Source organism: Megascapheus bottae, chromosome 8, assembly GCF_031878675.1.
Source record: "Megascapheus bottae isolate mThoBot1 chromosome 8, mThoBot2.hap1, whole genome shotgun sequence".
Lineage (NCBI taxonomy): Eukaryota > Metazoa > Chordata > Mammalia > Rodentia > Geomyidae > Megascapheus > Megascapheus bottae.
The window spans coordinates 18,200,225-18,227,621 of record NC_143516.1 but is presented as its reverse complement, the minus strand read 5'-3'; the positions used below and the strand labels follow the sequence as shown (position 1 = coordinate 18,227,621).

The window sequence follows — 27,397 nt, the reverse complement described above, 5'->3', positions numbered from 1 at the left end:
ATTCACAAACTTAAAGAACTGGTACTTCTACAGGATCTCTACACACCTGACTGTGCTTCAGCAAAAGGAGACCAAAATGGCCCAGGTGCTGTAAAAGGCCTCTCGCTGTTCCCTCCACTTGGATGGCGGCTGTGCTTCCTCCATGTGTGTGGAGAAGTGGGTGGGGACTCCTGTGGGGACACCACTGGAGACACAGGCTCCTAGAAAGAATATTATTTCAAAGAGACATCTTAATCATTAAGTCCAGTAAGTGTTTGACATCAGCAGGTAGCGTTCATAGGGACGTGATTACCTGCTGATCTGCAGCTGTGCGAGGCTGAACCGTATCATGGCTTGTGGACCCCTTTTTCACCTGCCCCCTGCCAGGTGGAGGGGGAATCACACCAGAATAAGACCCTGGATTTTCAGAATCTGAAGAATGTGAAGTGGCATGGCGAGATTCTTGTTCATTTTTCGAAGCAACAAATCTTGGCAGAGGAAGATCCTTTACTATTACAAAGATAATTACAGGTTGAGTATTTCTTATTCAAAATACATGGAAACTTGTTTGGATCTTAAGAGTTTGTCAGATTTTTGAGTTGAAGATGTTCAATTTTTTTTTTAACTGTTAAGAACTAAACTATTAGGCCCTATTACCTATTGCTTCATATTCATCTCATAATCACATTAGTCCTGCAAAAATCTTACTTATAGATGGATAAACTGAGCCTGGGACCGACTGCCAAGGTCACACTGGCAGCAACCGGACCTAAGCCCAGACGGATCAGACACCACAGCCCAGACTGCTACTAGTATCACGTGCCTAAAGGCTAGATTTTGATTCTGTATTTCTAGGTATAGAACACAGTGTTAACACTAAGGTTTATGGCAAGAATTTTCTGCTAAGAAAAAAAAGCTGTTAGTTTGTAAACTTCTGCCTATTTAATGTATGACACACTCAAATGATAACCAGTTTCTTTCTCAAGTTTCATGTTTCTATACATTTGAAAAAAATGGCATTGACTTTATCATTAGGTTATCATTCTCGGTCAAAATCCACGTACAATTTTATTAAAGCAGTTGTTTTTTCCAATAGAATCAATAAACTTGTCTATACTCTCATTCACGTACAGCACCATGTTACCTATTTCAAATTAATAGGCATGAAATGATGCCATAACAGATTATATCACGAAGTTTGAGACTACCTTAATGTAGGTTTTTTTGTTTTTGTTTTTGCCAGTCCTGGGTTTGAGCTGGGTTACATACACACACACACACACACACACACACACACACACACACACACACACATTTTTTGCCAGTCCGGGGCTTGAACTCAGGGCCTAAGCACTGTTCTTGGGCTTTCCTCAAGGCTAGCACTCTACCACTTGAACCATCGCACTACTTCTAGCTTTTTTTCTGTATATGTGGGACCTAGGAATCGAACCCAGGGCTTTGTGCATGCTAGACTACCATTAGGCCATACTCCCGGCCCCAACACAGCTCATATTTTTAGACTAGAATAAAGCTGACAATTATTTTCAGAGGACGTGCACTTTCATCCACCACATGATTACATAATGAACTTCTATATAAATAAATACATAATGGTACAGAAGGACAACCTTAGTAGACAATTATTTAAAAAGAATGCAAACTCTTAGTACTAAAACAATAATAATAATCCAGGGGTACCTAATTTAAACCTAGCTGATACAGAAAAAAAAGTGAGCAAGATTTAACAATATAAACATTCTGGTACTACAGAAAACCTAGGCTTTCTCTTTCTCCTTTTCTCTGTGAAAGCAGTTGAATACTAGAAATTTAAGCCTTTAAGTATTTGCCTTCTTTCATATCAAACCTTCCAATAACTGAAAATTATCTGAGGTGACACTTGTAAAGTGATCAGATATCTGTAGCTAGGTTTCAATCTCCCAATATTTTCCTATCTATCTATCTATCTATCAATCATGCTGGTACTGGGGCTTGAACTCAAGGTCTTACATTCTCACTTAACACTTTTTTTGGTGCCAGTCCTGGGGCTTCAACTTTGGGCCTAGGTATAATCTCTGGGCTTATTTTGTTCAAGGCTAGTATGTTTCCACTCGAGCCACTGCACCACTTCAGACTTTTTCTGAGTAGGTTATTGGAGATAAGTCTCACAGACGTTCCTGCCTGGGCTGGCTTTGAACCATGATCCTCAGATCTCTGCCTCCTGAATATCTAGGATTATAGTCATCTACCAGCATCTGGCTTGCTTGGCTTTTTTGATCAAGGCTGGGACTCTATTACTTTTGCTAGTTAATTGGAAATACAAGTCTCCTGGACTTCACTGCCTGGGCACTGTGAACAGTAATCCTCAGATCTCTCAGCCTCTTTCAGGTGTGAGGCATCAGCTCCTATATCTCAATCTCCCAATATTTTATTTTTTTCATATATTTTTATTGTAATTAATAGAAGGGTTACATTATATTCACCAGATAGAAGGTGCATTACATTACTTCATATACATTGATACCCTTTCTCATGTCATGGTCCCCATTTCCCTCCCTACCCCCACCCCCCCGCCGCTCATATTGTTTCCCCCCCTTTCCCTATCCAATTTCAAATAACCCATCAAGCACATATACAATATATCAAATAACAAGGTGAAATACTGTAACAATATGAGATAACCAAGGGACAGTAAAAGAGATGAGAGATAACATAGTACATTAAGGACAACAATCACTCATTATATGGCTTTTGTTTCTATATCTCCCATTATTTTAATATCATCCTTATCAATAAGAAAGTGTTTGCTAAAGCTGGGCATGGTGCCTCATGCCTGTAATCCTAGCTACTCAGGAGGCTGAGATCTGAGGACTGAGGTTAAAAGCCAGAAGGTTTTTGCTACTACTTTCTAATATAAAACAGAGCCTTCATATTTTCCTAAACAGAAGATTGCAAAGTATAAAGTTATCCTATTAGAGGGGCCGGGAGTTTGGCCTAGTGGTAGAGTACTTGCCTAGCATGCACGAAGACCCGGGTTCGATTCCTTGGTACCCCACATACATAGCTAAAAGCTGGAAGTGGTGCTGAGGCTCAAGTGCTAGCCTTGAGAAAGTCCAAGGACAGTGCTCAAGCCCTGAGCCCAAGCCCAGGACTGGCAAAAAAAAAAAAAAAAAAAAAGTTATCCCATTAGAAAAGAAAACAAGAAAGCTATACATGATGGTGGTTACTATAATTTACTACTTACCTTGATAAATCATTCTTCTCAATTCCCTTTAGACAATTTTTATTGAATTCTTAAAAACTGCCATATATTGTATCATCAAATAGGTATGATGTATATATTCTATGCCATAAGAGGCATAAAATACACAATTTTCTAATCTCAAATGTGAAACACAAATAAGAATAAAGTCATGACATTTCAATATTACATATGCCATTACAGTATCAGACTACAAAGTTTGATTGTCTTTATGTGTAATAAGAGTACTATTTTTATTTACTACTAATCTATTATATATTTACCTGTATTTATACTTTCCACTCTTAATGGGAAACCAGATTGGGCAACAGCTACAAGTTTCAAAGCAATATAGAACTGACTTCTTCCAAAATAACCAAGTCTTGTTGCACCACAAAGCTCCATTATCTACAGAAGAACACAATGTTAATGTTAAGATTTATGACAAAAACTTTCTGTTAAAAGATAAGCTGTTATTGGATTGTTTTTAACTGCAACTAATGCATACCTAAAATATAACACTCTCAACCAATTCTTCAAGCTTCATGTTCGTATGTTTGAAAATGAAAAGGCATTGATTTCATAAGATTATCATTCTCTATAAAAATGCACACAATCCTGGGCCTAGAAACTATCCCTGAGCTGTTCTTGCTCAAGGCCAGCATTCTACCACTTAAGCCACAGCTCACTTCTAGCTTTGAAATGGTTAGCTGGAGACAGGAGTCTTCAAATTGTGATCAGTGAGTCTCAACCTACTGGTTAGCTAGGATGACACAAGGGAGCCACCAATGCCATGCTGTACCAACTAATTTCATTTAAAAAAACTTTTTCCTTAGGAATAAACCATATTCTTTTTCATAATCTTTATGTATATAGCTGTGCCATCTTACTCTATAAATCAATAGTAGTTAAATGATACAATATGAGAAAATGATGAAGATACAGTAAGTGGATATATAATCTTAAGCATAAAAACTCAAAGTTGGGCACTTTCAAAATTCTACCTTGCTGTTTTGTTATAGAGCATTTTCCTAATTGCATTTAATATGCCTGTACTATTTTTCTTTAAAACATCAAAATTTTTTGTTTTAGGCATGTATACTTTCAACAGTATGCAACAATCCTTCTAATTCTCTAAGTACCAATATACTGGCTACTTTCAAAAAAGAGGACTTCAGATGAGATTAAATAATAACTTTAAAATGTGAACAGATTTATACCATACAGTCATTTCATATTCATCTCTTTTTTTGAGGAGGAGGGTCAGTTGTGGGGTTTGAACTCAGGGCCTGGGCACTATCCCTGAGTTCTTTTGCTCCAGGCTAGTGCTCTACCACTTTGAACCACAGTGTCACTTCTGTGTTTTCTGGTGGTTAATTGAAGGTAAGCCTCATGGACTTTCCTGCCAGGGTGGGCTGTGACGAAAGCTAGTGTTATAGTCATGAGCATTGGCACCCATTTCTATATTATACCATTTCCATATTAAACCATTCCATATTAAACCATTAAACCATTTCCATATTAAACCATTTCCATATTATACACTCTCTATCTTTGTCACTTCTTTTCCAATAATGCAAAATTCTCTCTCTCTCTCTCTTTCTTTCAGTAATGGGGCTTGAACTCGGCCTGGTCACTGTCCATTAGCTGTTTAGATCAAGGCTACTGCCCTATCCGAGGGCCTGGGCATTGTCTCTGAGCAATTTAGCCTCAAGGCTACCAGCCTACTCTTGAGCCAAGCCTCACTTCCCATTTTCTAGAGGTTATTGGAGATAAGAGTCTCAGGTCCTTCCTTTTGTACCAGGGCTAGTTTTGAACCTTGATCCAGGCGTGATCGAGGTTTGATCAAGTGTGATTATAGGCGTGAACCACAGCGCCCAGCCTGTTTATTATTTCTAACATTCAAAAAAGGTAAGGTACATTTAATATGTGGTAGTAAGCCTCAAGAAAAGTATTTACAGAACTGCTATTTAAAAAAAAAAAAAAAGCACCTCTCAAATAAACAATATAACCCCAACAAAAACCATGTTTGTTGACTGATCAGCACTGGTGGAAAAAATTCCTGATTCTTCCACTAAAGGGCCTGTACTTCTAAAAAGAGCAAAGGAATTTAAAGTGGCCAGTTCAGTCATTAAGAGAATTATAGAAAGAGAAAGTAGTTGACAAAGGCATGAATGCCTTGCAGGCTATGCAGGCTTTTTTTTTTTTTTTTTTTGGCCAGTCTTGGGCCTTGAACTCAGGGCCTGAGCACTATCCTTGGGCATTCTCAAGGCTGGAGCTCTACTACTTGAGCCACAGCACCACTTCTGGCTTTTTTTTTTTTTTTTTTTTTTGGCTATTCCTGGGTTTGCGCTCTACCTCTTTAGCACTTTAGCACAGTAACACTTCTGGCTTTTTTCTAAGTATGTGGTACCAAGGAATCGAACCCAGGTCTTTGTACATGCTAGGCAAGCACTCTATTACTAGGCCAAACTCCTAGCCCTTACTTCTGGCTTTTTATGTACATGATACCAAGGAATCGAACCCTGGTCTTCATGAATGCTAGTCAAGCACTCTACGACTAGGCCCTACCTCCACAGTGTTTTTGTTTTTGTTTGGGTTTTTTTTTTTTTGCATTCTTCTCTTACAACATCAGTCTAATCTATATTTGACTATTAAAGTTACATCTTTCCATCTGACCCATCTTAAGACCTTTCTCATTCCTTTTTAAATTAAGTTTGTGAATTATCAATTCCATTGACACAGGGCCTGCTATGCAGTCCAGGCTGACAGTGCCTTAACATTACAGCCATCCTGCCTCTACTTTCTAAGAGCTAGGAGTATAGATATGCTACATGATAACAAACTGAAGATTTTTTTTTTTGGGGGGGGGGTGGTGGTGCCAGTCCTGGGCTTGAGCTCAGGGCCTGAGCACTGTCCTTGGATTTTCTCAAGGCTAGAGCTCTACCACTTGAGCCTCAGCACCACTTCTGGCTTTTTTCTACGTATGTGGTACCCAGGAATCGAACCCAGATCTTCGTGCATGATAGGCAAGCACTTTACCACTAGGCCAAACTCCCGGCCCCAGCGTAAGGGATTTTAAAATTTTTTATCTTTGTCAATCCTGGGCCTTGAACTCTGGGCCTAAGCTCTGTCCCTGAGCTTCTCTATGCCAGCCCAGCAAAAAGCACTCATCTCCAATTAACCTCCAAAAAATGGGAAGTGGGGCTTGGCTCAAGGGTAGGGTGGTAGCCTTGAGCTGAAGAGTTCAGGGACAGCACCCAGACCAAATTCAAGCCCCATGACCCATTAAAAAAATTAAGATGGTCTTCAATCCCAAGAAGTATAATCTTCTAAAAAAGTTAAGGCCCCAAGTACTTAGTACTTGCTTACTAGGAAGTAAACTGGAGCTAGCTAGTGAGAGCTCTGAATGCCAATCATATGTTAGCTGAACATTTCTAGTGTCACATAATTTTAAACCACTTATCTATTCTTCAGTAATAACAGAAGCCACTAAGATTTAGGAGTCTGCTACAGCAGTTTGGCAAAAAATTGATCAAACGGGGAACAATAAGAGAAGAATGATCAGCTGAGACTTTCCTAAGAAGAATCTCAAAAACTCTGTAGGCTGGATCAAGAAAAATAGGAATCTGGCCGGGAGTTTGGCCTAGTGGTTAAAGTGCTTGCCTAGCATGCACGAAGACCCGGGTTCGATTCCTCGGTACCACATACATAGAAAAAAGCCGGAAGTGGTGCTGAGGCTCAAGTGGTAGAGCTCTAGCCTTGAGAAAGTCCAAGGACAGTGCTCAGGCCCTGAGCTCAAGCCCAGGACTGGCAAAAAAAAAAAAAGAAAAGAAAAATAGGAATCAAAACTGACCCAGAACAACAGAGCACAAAGACAATTTGAACGCTAAATTTTTTTTTACTGTTTTTTGTATCTAATTTATTTTTTAAATTATCTTCAAGTAGTTTACAAAGGAGTTGTCAGTTAACAAAGCAGTTTATGAACACTATATTAACTTAGTAAATATATTTCTTTACCACCAGGATGAACACAAAGGAAAGATAACATCCACTCAAATGTTTTCTAGTCTTTACTTGAAGGCAAGTGGTGAAACAGAGTGGGACCTAGGAAAAACATTTCTCAGATTTTGATAACAGGATAAATGTGAATTTTTAAGAATAAAAGGGGTTGGGGGGGAGGTAGAGAACAGTATACAAAAGTTAAATTACTCGTGCCTAATGCTTCTGCAGGGTTGCAAGGTTCAGGGTAGGCCAGAAGAAATATGTGTCATTTGTTATTCAGCAGTAAACTAGAAACAGAGAAATAAGAAGGCAGATGGAAGTGCAGGGTCAAATGAGTAACACTGAAAACAAAAAGGAACACTGTTGAAAATAACCAGGACACAATACAATTAGTAACTATGACAATTCTATTTTTGTCATTTGTTAGGTGAGAAACACTAGGTCTAGATTCATTCCAGAATCAAGTGTTATATGACTGGGGGCAAAAGAAGTCTATCTCTTATCAAAACTAGTTAGTAAAGAGAAAATCTAACCATAAAGCCCCTTCCTCCAGCCATTATACCATTAGCTTTCTGAAAGCAAGCAGAATGCACAATGGATCTCAAATTTCAAAGCTTGAACAACTGAAATTTCTGCTATTCATGTGAGGCTTCCTGTGAAACAGGACAAATAGTTAAGTCTCAGATTGTGGTGGTCCACAACTCCCTGAGCTGTGCCATACCAACCATGTGACTGCACTCTCACTTCCAAGTGTATTCTGAACTCTACAACAGGTGTGTACTTCATTATATTTTACAAATCAAAGTTTGTGCTACTGAGATAGATAACCAGATTCACCCACAGTTCATTTTTTTTTTTAATTGTCACAATTCGTAGTTTTGCTTTCTTTAAAACTTCTTAAGGTCATTCTGCTATTTAAAAAAAAAATTATGAAAGAGTCAAGAAAAAACTGGCAATGTGTGTCAGCAAGTTGAGAGAATGCAGTGCTATTTGTTCTTGTTCCTACTGCCTCTTTCTCTCCTCATGCTTAGAATGTTGATTGGGGTGGGGGAAGAGCACACGGTGCTGCTGGGTTGTAGGACATCTAAGGCTGCAAAGTTCAACACATCCCCATTTCCATTTCTCGGTAAGGAGCCCAGAATTGCCTAAACTCGTCAGTCACCCCAGTCATGTCTGTGGATAAACAGCAATTGTCAGACTAAGCAACTGGCTTTTCCAAAATTGTTTCTTAAACACCTACTTTGCACTTTTGCTTCCTGAGGTCATGTAAGATATCTGATTTTTAGAGCCTGGAATTTCCCAATAGGGAAGCTGAGGCAGGAGGATGGTGAGTTCAAGGCAGTTTAGTCCAAAGAATGAGTTCCTAGACTACAAATGTGTTCCTGCCTAACAAAATGAAATAATCTGAATTTTTATTCATCGTGTTTCCCATATTGCTGGGATGTAAATATGGGGGAGAAGCAGCTGAGCAATGGCATAAGCAGCAGCATATATCAGTATAAATGGAGAAAAAAATGAGTAGAGCTAGACACTGGAGTGTCACACCTATCAATCCTAGCTACTCAGCAGGTGGAGATCTGAAGGTGACAGCTTGAACCTAGTCTGTGCAGACAAATCCATGAAACTCTCAACCCCAGATAACTACCAAAAAGCCAGAAGCAGAGCTCTGGCTCAAGTAGTAGAGCTCTAGCCTCGAGAAAAGAAAAACAAAAAAATTCTGTGGTAGCAGCTAGGCTTTAGGAGTTTAAGCATATATACACAAAGCATATATATACAAAGTAAGACTGAGTAAGAGACCAAACCAAGTTTCAGAGTGAGAACAGAGTTCTATAGGGCATATTGCCAAAGCCTACAAAAGTTCAAACTTCTTTAAAAGTTGGGAGGAGTTGGGTGCCAGTAGCTCACAGTAGTTGTAACTCCAGTCAGTTACTCAAGAGGCTCAGATCTGAGGACTGAGGTTTGAAGCCTGACTAGGTAGGAAAGTCTATAGGACTAATTTTTTCCCCCATTGCTGGGACTTGAACTCTGGACCTAGGCTCTATCCCTGAGCTCTTCTTCAGCTTAAGGCTAGTGCTGGATCACTTAAGCCATAGGGCTACTTCCAAGTCTATGGGACTTTTATCTCCAATTAATCATCAAAAGGCTGGAAGTGGAGCAGTGGCTCCAATGGTAGACCATTAGCCTTGAGTGAAAAAGCTTGAGAAGAGCTCAGGTACAAAATTCAAGCCCCAGCCCCAGCACATGCACATAACACACAAAAAAAGTAGGGTGGAATAAATAGATGAGTAAAGCAACAGGATGAAAAAGAACTAATGAAGAACAAGTAAGCTGTATGCAACAAACAACACAGATTTTCTGGGTTGGAATACAAAGTCCATGTTAGGAGAAAAATCAGAACCAAGACTGAGATGTGGGGGTGAGTTGGCAGGAGCTTATAAGGCTGGACAGGCATGATTACTCAAGAGTTGAAAAGTTCCGCTTCTCATTTAATGAAAACACTATGTTTTTCCTTTGCAAGTTAACTAAATTATGGGAAACGCTACAGACTGTTTCCTTAACTATATTACCTGTCTACAGAGAAACTTATACATGCCCATAGTCTCAGCTACTCAGGAGGCTGAGATCTAAGAATAGTGATTCCAAGTCAGCCAAGGCAGGAAGGTCCTTAGATATTTTCTTCTAGATGCTTTCTCCTGCCTTTGCCTTAGCCTCAGTTATGCCTACTGAATCTACTCTCTCTACACAATTGCCTTTGCCAAACACTTCCTATGAATGCACTATAACAGGCACCAGAGACATTCATCCCTGTCTGTAGCAATTTGTCCCTTTTTGTTGCAAATATTCTAATCGATGGGTGAACCATGTTTTATTTATTCTTGCTGGTTGCATGGACTATTTTCCAATTCTTACTATTGTGAATATAATGCTAGTACACATATTTACAAAAAAAAAAAAAAAAACAACCCTTCATTACATGTTTTTTCATTTCTTTTGGGTAGATTTCAAAGAGTGGCTCTGCTGCTTTCTAAGTAATTTAGGTTCAACATTTTTTTTTCCGTTGGTCATGGGGTTTGGACTCTGGGCCTGGGCCCTGTCCCTGAGCTCTTCAGCTCAAGGCTACTGTCCTAGTCCTTGAGCCACAGCATCACTTCCGGTTTTCTGGTGGTTAACTAGAGATAAGGGTCTCACACTCTTTAGAGCTTTAGTGCCCTGGCTGGTTTTGAACTGCAATCCTCAGATCTCAGACTCCTGAGTAGCTAGGATTAGGGTGGCATGAGCCACCAGTACCTACCAGTGATGACTTTTAAGTAGAAGAACAAAACCTCGTTTATGCACCAACAGTTATAAACTTGATAAAAATGTTAGGTTTAATATAATAGGTGTATTATTTTAATTTCTTGGATTGTAAGAAGCTACAAAAAAAATCTTTTTATTTTTATTTTTTGCTAGTCCTTGGGCTTGAACTCAGGGCCTGAGCCCTATTCTTGGGCTTTCTCAAAGACAGAACATCTATCACTACCACTTGAGCACAACACCACTTCTGGCTTTTTCTGTGTATGTGGTACTGAGGAATCTAACCTGGGTCTTCAGACATGCTAGGCAAGCACTGTACCACTAGGCCATGCTCCCATCCTCCCCCAATAAATAAATAAACACGTCTTAATCAGACATTTCCTTGTAGATGGTTGAAATCTGTATGTTCATGATAGAAGGCTTAGTTAATGCTTCAGGTAATGTCATGTTCTGTTAAATTTTGTTTTTCTTCAAAATTTATGTCACGATAATTGGAGTCCTTCTTCCTATGGTTCCTTTTTATTCCCTTTCTCCCTTACAAGGTTATTTCAAAATTAGTTTTAGTATTTGGAGAATTTTTACTAAATATTTTGACAAGGCTAGGGGGAAAAAAAGAGGTTGGTATGAGGAAAACCAAATGTATGTCCTGACTTTAGGTTGTTTTGTGGCCTTAAACAGATCACTTTAGCACAAGTAGTTATCGGATCGAATTGTTAGGATTTTTTACTTAAATGGGTGTTCTTGTGTAGGGTGGCAGCTCCCCTAAGAAAGTAGCCCACAACATGTGATTAGTGGCTTACTATTTTTACATGTGAGTTGGTTTCTTTATATTCTTTGAGGGATTTAAAGAGAAAAATCTAAGCCCATAATGCTATAATAACTAGCACAAGAGGAAAATGATCAAGTTAGTTCTTTAAGACATATGGCCAGTGAGAATTAAAAGTAGGTGATGAACTTTGGTGCTTCTGATGTTTCCTTTCATATAGGTTTCATTTTCTTTTTTTATTTGTGAATTTTTATATATATATTTTTTATTGTAATTCATAGAAGGGTTACATGATATTTGCCAGATAAATGGTGTCTTAATTTCCACACATTGATACCCTTTCACATGTCATGGTCCCCATTTCCCTTCCCCCCTCCCCCACCCCTCATCTTGTTTTCCCCATTCCCTATCCAATTTCAGATAACCAAATACAAATATATCTGATATATCAGGTAACAAAGTGAGATAGTGTAACAATATGAGATAACCAAGGGGTTTCATTTTCTTTTATGTAGTAGATGCGGCTTCATTCAGTTCTTCCTTATTTATTTATTTACTGTGGGTCATGTGGCTTGAACTCCACCGGGGTGCAGTCACTGAGCTCTTTAGCTCAAGGCTACCGCCCTACCCTGGAGCCAAACTCCACTTCCTGTTTTCTAGAGATTAGAGATAAGAGTCTCAGGTCCTTTTGTGTTCTGGCTAGCTTTGAACCTTGATCCTCAGATCTCAGCTTCCTGAGTAGCTAGGATTACAGGCATCAGCCACGACGCCCAGCTTTCCTCTTTTCTTTTTATTTTTGTGTGCGTGAGTGTGTGACCGTCCTGGGGCTTTTGTACTCAAGTAGAGCCACAGCTCTACTTCTGGCTTTCAGGTAGTTAGAGTATCTCATAGAAGGGGCTGGCTTTACACTATGATTCTCAGATCTCACTGAGTAGCTAAAATTACAGATGTGAGTCACCAGCACCTATTTACCCCTTCTATATAAGAAATTCTATGAAAGAAATCATATAGTATGTCCAGTTTGGAAAACCTCCATTCTTCAGCCACTTTGCTGATGCAAGTAAGGATGGTGAACTGCTTTCTGCTGGCACTAAATATTGTATTTATATAAGAAAGCAACAGAGGAATGGCAAGGAAATCCTTTCCACTACTATCCAAGGGATTGCTAATGATTATGATAAAAAGAAAGTAGTAAAGGTGTTTAAGCAGAAATTTCTCTGCACTGTTGTTGCTATAGTCAGGCATCTAGAATATGAAGACATAAATCAACTACAGGGTAAACCAGCAAAGAACTCTTCTGGAGGGAGACCAGACTGGCTAGAGATGGTTGGCTGAAGTTTTATGGGTTTTACATGCTGGTGGTTCACTGAAGCTTAAGAGGATTTCCTTGCAGAGAGTAGAATTTCCCCCTATCCCTTGTCAGAAATTTAAAAACCTCACAGCGTGTGTGATGTGACCATTTGGGGTCTGCTTTTACATGGACTAGTATAACTCCTTTGCTTAGTGAATTGAAAAAGTAAAAGGGACGCAGAGATTTTACCTTTTATAAACCTAATAAAGTTGGTTAATGTAGACGATATAAATAAATTTTACTCTAATTTTAAAGGAACAAAACAAAATGGGCAAAGTCAATTTTTTCATCAAAGATGACAATATGAATGACTAATAAGAACAGGAAAAGAAGTTTCATATCATTAGTCATGAGGGAAATACAAATTAAACCATAGTAACACAAATTAAACTGCCACACATGCGCTGCAATGGCTACAATGAAAAAGACTGATGATACCTGGTCTTTGTATTGTAGAAAAACTGAAATCCTTACACACTTTACATAGCATACCATTTTGGAAAAAGTCTTTGGCCATTTGCTAAAAAGTTGAACTTAGGGATCAGATCCAGAGTTCAAGTCTAACAATAACAACAACAAAGTTATCACTGGTAAACAAATCTTGTAATTGACTTGAACAAATTTCCAGAGAAATACAAAATGGTTTCTATTTTATTGCTGTTACTTCTCCCCCATTAAATTTATGTTTGTATCTCAAATATTTTACCAAGATACTGCTCAACACAATGACCTAAAGATTTCCAGCCTCATTAACAGGGTACATTGCTTGTGAACTTCACTGAAAGAACAGGTAGTACTAGGACCTTTCATCCAGCCGTGACACATTCAAAGTCTGTAAGTTGTAAGGCATTTCTTAAAATAGAGGTCTTTTAAAAAGTGAAAGCTAGCCAGTGCTGAAGGCTCATGCCTGCAATCCCAGCTACTCAGGAGGTTGAGATCTGAGGATCAAGGCTCAAAGCTAGCCCGGGCACTCAAGTCTGTGAGATTCTGATTAACCATTAGAAAACCAGAAGTGGCACTGTGGCTCAAGTGGTAGAGCACTCTCCTTGAGCTAAAGAGCTCAGGGACAACACCCAGGCCCGGAATTCAAGCCCCAGAACTGATTAGGGGGAGGTTTGAGGGGGAGTGAAAGCTGCCATACTAGCTAATATGGCAAATAATACACCTTCCACACCTTTAAAATTACTTCTGAAAAAGTTGATTTGTAACCTACAATATTTTCTTGCTCAGCCATTAACAGTAAACTTTAGCACGATTAAATTCCATGAGCCAGATTTTTCTCCCTTAGTCCAGTCCTATGTGGACTGGACAAGCATTTTGTGTACTCATGCTGTTTTTAAAAACACGCAAACTCAAGATAGGTTTTACTCTGTTATTCCAAACAAGTGTAATTCACATAAATTTCAAACCTCGGCTAGTTAGACCCTGTCTCCCCTCCCCCCGAAAATAAGAAATACATAATGAATGTATTTTATGATGTCTAAGCCAGACATGCCTGCAATTCTAGCTACTCAAAAGGCAGCAATCAGGATTGTGATTTCAGGTCAGACTGACCCACCTCTCTACCTGCACCCGACACCCTCCGCCCCCCCAAGAAAAAAAAGCAAGTTTGTGAGACATCTCAGTAGAAAAGAATGGGCAAGATGACCCCCACTGTCATCCCAACCACAGCAAAAGGTGAGACCTTATCTCAAAAAATAACCAAAAAGGACTCAAATGCCCAGTGACTGACTCGGTGAGTTCACACCTGAATACCAAAAAAACCAAAAAAACAAAGCCTGATAATTCTAGTAATTTAAAAGTGTTTGTGTCTGAAACCAGTATAAGAATCTACCTCAGTCTGAACTGGCTATCTTTCAAGATGTCATTAGGAAAAGAACTCTAATATTGCAAAAAAGAAAATCCATATATAGCTCAAAATCAACCGAAAATCCCTACTCTACAAAGGAAATATAAATAAATGACTGATGTAAACAGTGGAGTGAAGAAAGAGCAAGGAAGTGGCAAGGAAGGGTTATTCACTGCTCATAAACAAGTTATTTAACTTCTCTATCAAGTTTCTGCTTAATAAGAATAATGCCCACTTCACAGGGCTGTTGCAGGGATCAAATGCAGTCTTGCATGAAAATTATTTCCTTGGTAAAAAGAAACATACTAGGTGCTCAGTAAATGCCAGCGAGCTCCTTCCTCCTACATCTCTGAGTCTTGTTTCTCCAAATGATTCAACTGTCTCCTGAGTTTTGTTCACAAATGCTGAAAACTTAGATCACTCATGTCACACTGTGTGAGATGCCATCTGGCCCTGCCTCCAATATTAGGTGAGAAACTCATAGGAAGAGACTCCAATAACTAAACTTTGCTGAACCTTCATGGGACACAATTCCATTATGTGTGCAATCGTCTCCTAGAATGTGCACTGCCACCCAAAATGCCTGAAATCAAACTTATCATAGCCTTTTTTTTAAAAAAAAGAAAAAGAAAATTCAGGTCTTCTTTTCCAGTTGTGAGTGGAACTAATAGTAAGTAGTCTTTACCCAACTCTTAAGACACTGCCAAGTAATCCAAACCCCGCAAGTTTACTCTCACATTATTCTTGTAGCTCTAGACTTGTTTATTGCCACTGCCACCACCAGAATCCTGGAGGGGGTTTCTCAATCCTGTCAATATTAACATTCAGGTTAGATAATTGTTAATCATGAGGAGCTGTCCTGTATTCTACAGAATGCTCAGCAGTACCTATTAATTCTATCACTTCTCAACAGCATTCTACACCAAAAGTGTCTTAGATTCTGTCAAATGTCCCTAGGGGTACAAAAATCATGTTGTCTATTGTCCTTCTCACCTCCTGTTTTTTTGTGTGTGTCACTGACCCACTTTCTCACACCTTCGGAAAAAAAAACATCCCCATCTTTAATTAGCCTCCAGTTACATTCTCCTTCACTGCTGTGGCCCTCACATAGGCCTCCTCTGCCTTTGTGAGTCATTTCTCTTAAGTTCCCTTCACAATCAGATCAAAGCTCCCACCGAGCCTTGAGAATTGGCCCCAATTAAACATTATCCAGAAAGGCACTTCATGAAGTGGCTACACAGCAGTCCTTCAAATATACCTCTCTAGTCCTTTTCTATTCTACTGCCACCACTGGTTTAGGTGCCAATCACGTGCACCCATTCCAGACCTGTGTAAGAGCCTTCTTTCCTTGGCTCTACTCTCTCCTCTACCCAAAATCAAAAATTTTCCATGAGTCTCTACTGCCTTTTGAAAGACACAGGAAATCTTCCTGTTGTTTAGTCTCCTGTAACATGACCTCCCTCCAGAGTTATGTTCTGCTCTTTCCCAAACAACACTTTTTAGCCCCGGTTAAACCTATTATCTACTACTCTTTGGCCATGTTATTTCTCCTTCGTCTAGCCTAGAAGCCTTTTTCATCCCTCCCCTGCCCTCTCTTATCTCCACTCCAACTTAAAGTCTACCAGAACTCAGTGACAAAGCCTTCCCTGCTCATCCCTCTGTTGGTCTCCCACACAATACTCAGCACTTCCTCTGTCATTCACATTCTGCATCCTGCTTCAGGGACTTCCTACAGTTTCTAACTTGCAGCTCTTCATATACACACACAATATTTATTTTGAATGTTAAAAAAAACCAAGCAAAACATAAAAACTTCAATTTGAATAAACATATTTCAAGTAAAGAGTAACGAATGCTAATGTCTTCATTAGTAATATGTAATATACTAAAGTCTTCCTGTACCATTAAAAACAAGTTAATTTCAACTCTTCCTGCCTTGCTGACCTAAAGGTATATTTTGTCATTCCCACAAAAAAAAAAAGCAGAATCATTCCCAAACATATTTTTAAGTTGTATTTCAACATCATGAAGGTGGTAACCACAGTTCCACCATTTCATATTTAACAAAGTCTGCAAATTAAAAAATTATAATGTTTTATATGATCCTAGGAGAGCTAAAAATGGTTTTCCTCCTCCCCGCCCCATTCCAGTACTAGGGGCTTGAACTCAGAACCTTTTTTTGCTCAAGGCTGGTGTTCAACCATTAGAACCACATCTCTACTTCTGCCTTTTTGTTGTTGGTTGGTTTAAGAGGAACTAAGTCTCATGGACTTTCCTGCCCCGACTGGCTTCAAACTATCTCAAGCTCTACAGTAAGGTTACAGGCATGAACCACCAGCTGGGGCCAGGTTGTTGGATTTCCTATTTTTAAAGGGTCATAAAAACAACAAATATACAACAGAGATTATATGTGACCAAAAGCCTAAAACATATATTATTTGTCCCTTTTTTGGCATCATAAATTTGGGCCTCCTACTTGTCCTTTACTGGTACCTAAGACACTCACGGTTTCCTCCCATGATTTGAAAAATGCAGTGTAAAGCCATGCAGTGGTGGCTCACACCTGTTATCCTAGCTACTCAGGAGACTGAAGTCTGAGGACTAAGGTTAAAAGCCAGCCTGGCAGAAAAGTTTGCAAGATTCTTAGCTCCAATTAACTCTTCCCCCCCAAAAAGGTGTAGGCGGGGCTCAAGTAACAACATCACCTTGAGTGGAAAAAGCCAAGTAAGAGTGCTATGCCCTGAGTTCAACAGAAAATAAACAAAGCTATACAAGATAGCTGTTACTCAGTTTAGTCATACTTGAAGTGAAGTAACTACATCAGAAATGTGTATGGAAATTTTCTACTTGACAAAACATCTGTTCGAAAGACACTGACTCTTTCCTTTCTTCCTTTCTTTCTTTTTCTTTGATGCTCCTCCTATAGCTTGAACTCAGGGTCTGAGTGCTGTCCCTAAGCTTTTGTGCTCAAGACTAAATATTCTACCACTTCTGGCATTTTGGCAGTAACTTAAGAGAGTCTCAAGTGCTTTCTACTCCTCAGTTCCTTAGATCTCAGCCTCCTGGGCCACTGACCCCGACTTTGAATCTACAGATGACTATGCAGAACTCATGAATGAAGAAGTCATGCTGCTAATCAGTGACTAGTCAGTCCCTGCTGACACTAGTCAACAGTAGACTGGAGTCAAAGACCCAAGTGCCAAAATGCTTCCATCATGCTTTGCACGAGCATGATGTTCTGGAGAAACGTAGATACCTGGCTTGGATCAGTATAAGGATCTAAGTTTAAATGTGCTCCCAACAGGCAGTTTAGACAGGCGTTTCATAGTAGCTTTGAATCATTACAGTAACAATAATGCTCACCACATACAACAGATATGAACTGCTTGGAAGCCTCTGTAAGAAGATATGATAAAGAAGGCCAGAAGTTACTCTGCTAGCCCTTCCAAGGCTCCAGATGGAAGCTACAGTGCACATTTCATCACCACCTGCTCTCAACCCTAATCCACGAGTTCCACAAGTTTACTGGATGTCCATTCAAAGGCTGTCCCATGCTGAGTTACTTACAAATTATGTCCTTATCTACCTGGAATGAGCCAGGAGCTCAAATTCCTTAATCTCCCTAAGAATTTAACTTCCATTAAAATAACAATACAGTTTAAAGAAATAAACATAACCTGTTTCTTTGAATCCTAAATCTATAAAACTCACTTCATGGAGTCTCCTTGCTTCACTGAGGGATTAAAAATAATCCTAGATCAGTTAAACTTTACTACCCACCCAGAAGCCCTAAGAGCTAGGTACAGTATATATACGATCTGGATTCAAACACACACACACACACAAGAACCTAAGAGCTAGGTACAGTTTATACACTATCTGAATTCAAACACACACACACACACACACACACGAACCCAAGATCCCTTCCTGGGAAGTTGTTCTTCCAGTGCTGAAAAAATAAAATATAAAAATAAAAATACAGAAGGGGGGTGGGGAATCGAGGTTCGGGCTGCGGTTCCTGAGCGCTCCCCACCCCTGACCCCCACCCCCCGGCTCGCTCCACCGCCGCAGGGGGCCCGACCCCGGCCCTCGCCGAATCCCCCCTCCCCTGGCCGTGCGCCCCCCGGCGGGCGCCCCGGCACCTGCGGGCCCCGGCGGGATCCCCGCGGCCGCTCCCGCGCCGCCGACCCCGGGAGTTACCTGCAGGACCACGTCGTTGGGCAGCTGCGCGGCCCGGAACAGCTCGAGCACCCGCCCGTTGACCACCACCTTCTTGGTGCTCTCGATGTCGCAGTAGGAGAAGAGGTCCGAGTAGTATTTCTGCTCCGCGTCGCTCAGCGTTAAGCCTTCCATCTTCGCCGCCGCGCCGCCCCGCCCCGCACGCGACACCCGGGGCCCGCGGCCTGGGGGGCCCGGCGGGGACGACGCGTGGCCGGCCGTGCGACCCGGCCTCCTCCGTCCGCGCTCCCCCCGCCGCTGCTGCCCCCGCGACTGCCCGGAGCCCCGGCCTCACGAGCGCCGCAAGGCCCCGGCTCCGACAGGGCCCCGCTCGGCCCCGGCGTGGCGCGGCGCGCGGGGAAGGAGAACGCGGGCCGCGGCGGCCGCGAGGCACCGGCGGACTCCGCCCCCGCCGCGGGTTCGAGGGAGCCCCGGCGCGCCGCCGCCGCTCGCCGCCCTCCCGCCCCCGAGCTTCCCGCCTCGGCTTCCCCTTCCGTCCACGCCCCCCCGCCACCACACCACCACCCCGAAGCGGCAGCACTTCCCGGAAAGTTGTCCGGGTGGCGAGTCTTAGCAAAGTTTCGGGGGCTCGCGGGAGAACGTGGCCGCCGCTCCGCCTCCTGCCGCCGCCATTTACTGCAGCCCGGGGCCCGGCCCGGACGCGCCCGCACCGACACTGACAGCGGCGGCCGCGCTCCAGACCCGGATGTGGGGCCGGGAGAAGAGAGAGCGCGAGAGGGAGAGAGAAACACCCACCGGGCGGCTCGGCCGCTCCCGGGAGACGGGGCCGCAGCGCCCCCTGGCGGCCGGAGCCCGGGGCTCCCTCCCCGCCCCCCGGAAAAGGGGGGACCTGGGGTCCCCGCGCGGAGAGCCGCCGCACTCGAAGGGGACTGCGTGCGGCCTCTGGAGCTAATGCCAGTGCATTAGCAAGTTCTGCACGGGTTCTGCAAGTGCAGTTCTGCACGGGTTACAATGCTAGCTTTGCTGTTTTTGTGGGTTTTTTTATTCCTTCCCTTGCCAGACGTTGCTGAGAATAAATTGTATCTGCTCTACAGGACAATAAAGGCCCTGGAAACGTTCTTCCTGTAGGCACGGACGGGGAGAATGAACCCTTGCTCCAAGCTGTGTTTACCTGAAAAGACAAAATTTGCTGAAGGGAGGGGGGGAGAGAAGGGGGGAAGGAAAGGGAGAGGAAGAGGGAGGAGGAGAACAACAGTTTCCTTTTCTCCAAGGTCATCTGGTCACTGGGAACTGAAGCCTACATATTTGTATCTTCTTCTCTATAAACCTGCCTAGGCCTTGAACAGACCCAGACCTTCTATTTTGTTTTACTATGTATTGTTCCCCCAAGAGCTGATGCTACACATGTCCTATAAAAGGTCATTATTACAGGTTCACAATCATTGTATTTGTTCATTCGAACGTTCAAAGAGCACTGAAAACCCATGGCCCCAAACAGCAAACTATAACTGCAAATTTACTGTGCCGGGTTTGGACACAATATCCTGACCAAACTTGTCTAAACCTATATTTATCATCTTTATGGATGCCACTCAATGTCCTTTTCATTTTTTTAATTGACTTTCTATATAGTGCTAATATATTTACAGTTGTAGATACTATCTTCTTGCTTTTAAAACATAGGCCCAATAAGAAGCAGCTTGATTAATCTTTTGCTCTGTCTTTCTTGCAGACCGTGCAGCTCTGTTCTGTTCTGCCCTAGGACCTTTGTTCTTGCTACCTTACCTCTTTTTTTTCTTTTTGGCCAGTCTTGGCTTGAACTCAGAGCCTGAGCACTGTCCTTGGGCTTTCTCAAGACTAGAACCCTACCACTTGAGCTACAGTACCACTTTCCACTTTCCCCTTTTTCTATGTACGTGGTACCAAGGGATGGAACCAAGGTCTTCATGGTTGCTAGGCAAGTGTTGTGCCCAAAGTTCACAATCCCCCGAAAGACCAACAGAGTCTACAACCAATGCAAGCAACAAAAAGCAGTTTATTAGCAAGCTCGAGCTTGGTCCTCCACACCTTAGAAACCAGTGACGCCTGGAGTACAGAATTAGCACAGCTTTTATAGTACAGAATAAACAAGTTTTAGTTTTCATTCTCACAGCCTCATGTTTTGGTTAACTTTTACATAGAGACATTTTACAATTTCTTATGTTATGGTTTCCCACAGACGTTTTAGTCTTATGTCCTTGCTAGCTGTGGGACACAGCTGCAGTCCTAGAGCTTACCTTTGAAAGTCCTTGCTAGCTGTCTGAGTAAACATCTGAGGGAGCATCTCACAGTTCTCCTGACAAGAGGCAGTTAGGAGATTTCTCAGAACTTCACAAAATGGAGACTGCTTAGAAATAACTCTTTACTGAAGTTCATCAAACTTCAAAATTAATTTAGGCCTCACACAAGCACTCTACCACTAGGCCCAACTCCAAGCCCCCTTTACCTACTCTTTGCACAGACTTCTCCACATGGTTTTTTTCTCTCACATAGATCAGGTCCTTGTACAGATTTCACCCACTTAGAGAGAGGACTTTCTTCTTTGGACCCTGATCTAAATTAGTAAATAGATCCACTATGTTTTACTTTTTTTTTTTGTCTGTCACAATGCTTGAATTTAGGGTCTGGGTCCTGTCCCTCAGCTTTTCTCCTCAAGGCTAGCACTCTCTAACTTTGAGCAACAGTTCTACTTCCAGACTTCCAGTTTTCTGGTAGTTAAGTGGATATGAGTCTCACCGATTTCCCTGCCTGGACTGGCATTGAACCTCAATCCTCAGATCTCAGCCTCCTGCATAGCTAGAATTACATGCAGGAGCCACTGGCACCCTGCTTAACCCTACTCTTTAGAGCAATCTCTCTAGCACTAAGATAGGTATCTTTATATCTTAAATAGCTAATAATTATCAAGTAGTTACTATATACCAAGTATTATTCTAAAACTTTATAGTAATTGGAACATTCATACCAACCATAGGTACTACTATTACTGTTTTTCACATTGTGGGGAATTGAAGTAAATATGAGTTAATATCTCAGAAATGATGTCATTAAATGTTTTATCTTGGATTCAAATCCCAGGTAATATCAAATCTAGAATCATTTTCCTAACCTACTTTCCTGTTTGTTCACTGTATTTAATTGAAATGCTTCTCCAGTACCACAGTTCCACTGTGAGGGTGTTGATGAAGCATAGTGTACAGCAATAGTGGTTTGTGGAATAACAAAGAGAATGAACAAATGAATGAATGATCAAATGACTTAATATTATTGTGATTAGCTGGTCGGTAATCTAGTGTCATACCCATAACGTTAGTGACCTCCAGATCCACTCCTTATACAATCTAAAGTGATTATAGAATTGTTTAAATCCAAGTGTGTGTGTGTGGGGGGGGGTCGTTTGCAATTTCCTTCTCAGTCTGTAACTTTTCCTTTCACTCTCCCTGTCACTCTTCAACCTGTCACTTGTTCAGGATTCTCCCCTTTTGAGCATCTTGTACCTGGGGTACAAAATGTCCTGGTCCTCTGGGGTCATGGAGGCAGGGGACTGTGTGGTCAGTCATGTCAAGGCTGTTCTGCTGTCCCCCTGGTTTCCTCACACATCATCCTTCCTGCTAGTCCTTGTCCATCTCTACCACTAGATAAGCCATGTGTGCCTCACGGGATATGAAGATGGACCCTTTCTAAGGGTCTGCTAGTCCCTGATCATTTCTGGTGTTCAGAGAAATGAAAGCCAGCCTATATATGTGTGTGTGTGTGTGTGTGTGTGTGTGTGTGTGTGTGTGTGTGTACTGTCAGTCAGGTGATAAACAATTATGGTAATAATAAGTCTAAGAAGTAGGTAAATGTTAACTCAATTAATTGAGAGAAGTAAGACTGGTGGCTTCGGTCAGATTCCTGGGAAGATCCTCAGGCTGCTGGTCTGGAACAAGAAGTACACGACCATTTGTTAGGAGGAGCCACTGTGAGGACTGGGGCAGCAAGGAGGCTGAGGAAGAAGCACCACAGGCCCTCAGCATTCCAAGAGGAGCTGAGCTTGAAACAAACAAGATGAGGAATGTTAGGCTTCTAAACCCCCTGACTGGTTTTTGGATATGGGTTGCTCTTGGTACTAGCGGAACTCGAGTGAAGCAACTTCCTTCTCTCAAGGGCAATTCCTCAGTGAGGAATTCAAGGGAGAGCCCTTTGTCCTTTCTGCCTCTCTCAGGAGCTAAAAGAATGAGTCTCTCATAAGGTACTATGTTATCTCTCATCTCTTTTGCTGTCCCTTGGTTATCTCATATTGTTACAATATCTCACTTGTTACCTGATATATCGGATATATTTGTATTTGGTTATTTGAAATTGGATAGGGAAGGGGGGAAAACAAGATGAGGGGTGGGGGTTGGGGAGAGGGAAATGGGGACCAAGACATGTGAAAGGGTATCAATGTATGGGAATTAATGCACCATCTATCTGGCAAATATCATGTAACCCTTCTATTAATTACAATAAAAATATATGAAAAAAAAAGAATGAGTCTCTCATTTGTGGCAGGAGCTAGGGCTAGCACAGTACAGCAAACATCATGATGGCATCATTCAGATTCATATTTGTTCGCCCAAAATCTTTCTTTTGGGTGGGTAAAAGGAGGGATGACATCATCCTGTGTGGTTTGGGCTGGCATTGAACATGCCAGTCAGCCTGTCTTAACCTCCTCTGTGTACAGATTGTTTATAGGTATGTACCACTACACCCAATTAGCAATGCTGTTGTGTTATTGTCGGTCCTTTCTGTAGTCTATCCTACCCCACCCCATGCTAGAGATTGAGCCCAGTGCTTCAATGCCTGCCAGGAAAGTACCACTGGGCTACTTTCTCAATGCCACAGGGTTCTGGTTGGTCTGTTTATAGGAGGAAGGTTAGTGTTAGGAACTTTTATCTGCCAGCATCTCTGCTTATCTTAAAAGCTTGTCTTTACTCATTGTTGCCTTTCTGCATGCTAGTTTTCCCTGATCATTAGCCCATACTTTGGCACATTGTATCTCTTCCCCAGATGGTCTGGGTTTCTTTTCCCCAGTGTCCTTCTAAAGCATGGTAGCTGCATGTTTATTTTCCATTAAAAAAAAATGAACAAGGGGATGGGCCACGGTGGCTCACACCTGTAGTTCTAGCTACTCAGGAGCCTGAGATCTGAGGATAACAGTTTGAAGCTTTCCTCTGCATGGAAAGCCCATTGGATGCTTATTTCCAACATACCTCTCTGAAAAGCCAGAAGTGGTGCTGTGGCTCAAGTGGCAGAGAGCCAGCTTTGAGCAAAAGAAACTCAGGGATTGGCACAGAGAGAAAGAGAGGGGGGGGAGGGAGAGAGAGAGAGAAGAAAGGGGAAGGGGTTGAGAAAAAGAAAGAAAGAAATCTCAGATCTAAATGACACTACAGACCAAAGGGACTTAAGTTCTCAGTATAAGGTGAACAAGAAGTGCAGGGTTGGTCCTATTTACCTTAACCTCTACAGCCTACTTCTTGACTCCACGATAGGTTTTTGAGCACACTGCTTCTACTAGGAGGTTTATTATTTATCAAACCCATTGAATTTCCAGCTACAAATTCTGCTCAGACACTTGGGCCTCCTGTGCCAATAGATTAGAAGGGAACTAAAGAATCAACATACTAAAGGGAAGTGAAGCTTACTTATAAGGAGGAAATAACATTTATTTTTCACAATGGAGGAAACAATAGATTTCCCATCCAATCTTTCCAAAAGGACATCTGCCGGTGCTTCTGATTATGATTCTTTGCTTGGTCAAATTTTAATCCACCTCTTTGAACCACCCCCCCCCACTCTCTTTGCCAGTCCTAGGCTTGAACTCAGGGCCCAGGACTGTTCCTAAGATTCTTTTTATCAAGGCTAGTGCTCTAGAAATTAAGCCACAGCTCCACTTCTGGCTTTTTGGTAATTAATTGAAGATAAGAATCTCGCAGGCTTTCACGTCTGGCTTTGAACCACAATCCTCAGATCTCAGCCTCCTGTAGCTAGTATTCCAGGCATAAGCCCCAGCACCCGGCTTTAGATCTGAGATTTCGTACTTTCTGATGTGTGTGTTTGTGTCAGCCCTGAGACATGAACTCACTGACAATATTGAAATTAACACAAAATTATTATCATTGTGTTTCCTATGATCTTGCTGTTTGCAATGACGTGTATGCCTTTCCTATTCCTCCTTTCCAACTTTACTCATGTAGTAGGGCTTATTCCTTTTTGTAACTTTCAAAGAACTTCACAAGATGGCATCTTACCATCTCCCTTCTAGATAAAGAGAGTGATAGAAAACTCCTCTTTACCAAAGCTAGCCTTCTGGAGGAGTCACTGTCACACAAAATCCTGCACGAGAATAAGACTTTCAGGCTTTTCCTGCAAGTCGAGACTTGGAAGACTGTCACCCTATTTTTACCTTCTGTTTGTAGGATTCCTTTAAGCATCTGCTTCACTGCTGATTTTATGATGATGAATTCTGTAAGCTTTTGCCTATCTTGGAAAGTTTTACTTCTATTTGGATTAGGAAGAATAGCTTTGCTGGGTACAGTAATCTAGATTGACAAGTATCTTTTAGGGCTTAGATTATGTCTCCCCATGCCCTTTTTGCATTGATAGTTTATGTTGAGGAATCTGCCATTATTATTTATAATAAATTTGCCATTGTATGTGACCTGTCAATAATCCTTTGCAGCTTTCAATGTTTTTTCTTTGGTCTGCATATTTAGTATTTCAACTCTAATAGATTTAGTGGTGTTTATTCCCCGATCTTGAGAAATGCAAGCCAGCACAAGAGATATGGCACCTACTTTCTAATCTTAGATTTAAGCTGCAACATACACATCAGATTCGAGTCTGCTTGGCCTCACCCTCAATAAGATGCCTCTCAAAGTCCATTCTCACAGGCTCCATCATTTAATCACATCTTATGGAATAATAATGGCTACTATTCATTCCATAGTTGATCTGAAGGTCTAGATAAACTTAAGCCTTACAATTAGTCTACACAGAAGATACTATTATTCTCATTTTGTATTAATAGATCTGAATCTGAGAGAAATTGAGCCTAAGGACACTCATTAAGTGGTAGAACTAGGATTCTTACCTAAGACTGGTAGCACTTTCCATGTTTCTACCCACTTAGTGAAAGCAGTAACTTCACTAAACTCATTTTTTTTGCCAGTTTAACAAAAAAGCAAAAGACTTTTTGATAAACTTTTGGAAGAAAATAAAGTAGCATTCTAGCTTGAAATATGTAACTTACTTTCTAGCAGGAGTAAAAACACACAATCTTAAAACAATAATCTATAAATCATTAAATAATAAGTTATACTAAACTCATAGGATAAAAGTATGGAATCATGTAATAAAATAAATGGCACCATGAAGAAAATTTGGAATGTTCTGTATGTCATTTGTTAGTGGCTTGTAGGAAACTTAGGGGCTTCAGATAAACCTGGTACAAAGAATAATATCATCAATAATGATGTGCTTCAATAGAATTCTATGCTGCCATCAGAAAGAATGATATCGTCCCATTTGTAAGGAAATGGAAAGACTTGGAAAAAATCATATTAAGTGAAGTAAGCCACATCCAAAGGAACATAGACTCAATGGTTTCGCTCATTTGTAATAATTAGTACACATCTAGGACTCTCCTAGCAGAGGATGACAATAGCTCAAAACCTAGGTACATAAGGTCATATAGGATGAGCCTAAATGAAAGGATCTCCAGGATATGGAAACAAGAGTTTTATCTTGTGTGATTCTTGTTGTTAATGTACTATGTTATTTCTCTTCTCTTTTGTTGCCCTTTGGTTAATCTTATATTGTTACCTGGTATATTATATTTATTTATATTATATTTATATTATTTGTTTATTTGAAATAGGAAAGGGAAGGGGGGAAAACAAGATGATTGGGAGGGAGAGAAGGGGAGGGAAACGGGGACAAAAACATGAGAAGGGGTATCAACCTGTGAAAAGTAATGCACCTACTATTTGGTGAATGTAACACCCCTCCATACACTACTCCGACAATAAAAAATAATATGAGATTCCTCCAAAAAATAATGATATGCTTAACTAGAAGGCACTTATAATTAATCACAGCCATGACTAAATGAATGTGGTTATTAAAAAGAGGAATAACAATAAGTGAACATAATACTTATCCCAAGGTAACACTGATGTCTCACTAACAAAATGGCCAGCATTCCAATTTCTTGCTCTGGAAAGGTAAGCAGGTGCTTTAAAACATGAGTTACTATTCTTAGTGGAATATCTTTCTTATCACAAATCATATGTACTAATGGCTGTCTAGCATATGTATATTTAAGCCTTTTTCACTTAATTGGTTCGAAAATAAACTCGTTTTAGCTAGCTAGAAGAGGTTTTTTATTCTTGGTAGGAGAGAGAACAATAGTTAAAAAACTACCAAAAAAACCCTCTGAAACTGACCCTAAGTATTGAGAAAGGAGAATTTGACAGAGGATTTATGCAATCTTAGGTCCACAATTATTTAGCATTTCTCTTACAGGGTGAATGGTTCTGGTTTCCAGAACAAAGCCCCTGTTATAGGTCACCCCAAGTGACCTATCATGTTCTTATCAGGTATTCAATAAATTTTTGTTTAATATATTGATTTATGACTATAATTTCAAAACAAATATAATTGTTTGAACTA

The 27,397-nt window shown here is 41.0% G+C and overlaps 1 protein-coding gene across 10 annotated transcripts in view; it reads right to left on the bottom strand.

Moving 5' to 3' along the window:
• Reps1 (RALBP1 associated Eps domain containing 1) overlaps window positions 1–19,197 on the bottom strand; it is a 61,780-nt gene extending 42,583 nt beyond the window's left edge. For 9 of the 10 annotated variants that reach the window (XM_090338030.1, XM_090338031.1, XM_090338032.1 and 6 more), the window contains exons 1-4: window positions 18,686–19,197; window positions 3,502–3,625; window positions 293–489; window positions 47–200 (exon numbers count right to left, since the gene is read on the bottom strand). In XM_090338030.1, coding sequence (XP_090194156.1) covers window positions 47–200; window positions 293–489; window positions 3,502–3,625; window positions 18,686–18,838 — 628 coding nt within the window. In that variant the 5' untranslated portion in view covers window positions 18,839–19,197. The remainder of the gene's footprint in view (window positions 1–46; window positions 201–292; window positions 490–3,501; window positions 3,626–18,685) is intronic. The other variant, XM_090338038.1, reaches the window with a different exon arrangement.
• Between the last annotated feature and the right edge of the window lie 8,200 nt (window positions 19,198–27,397).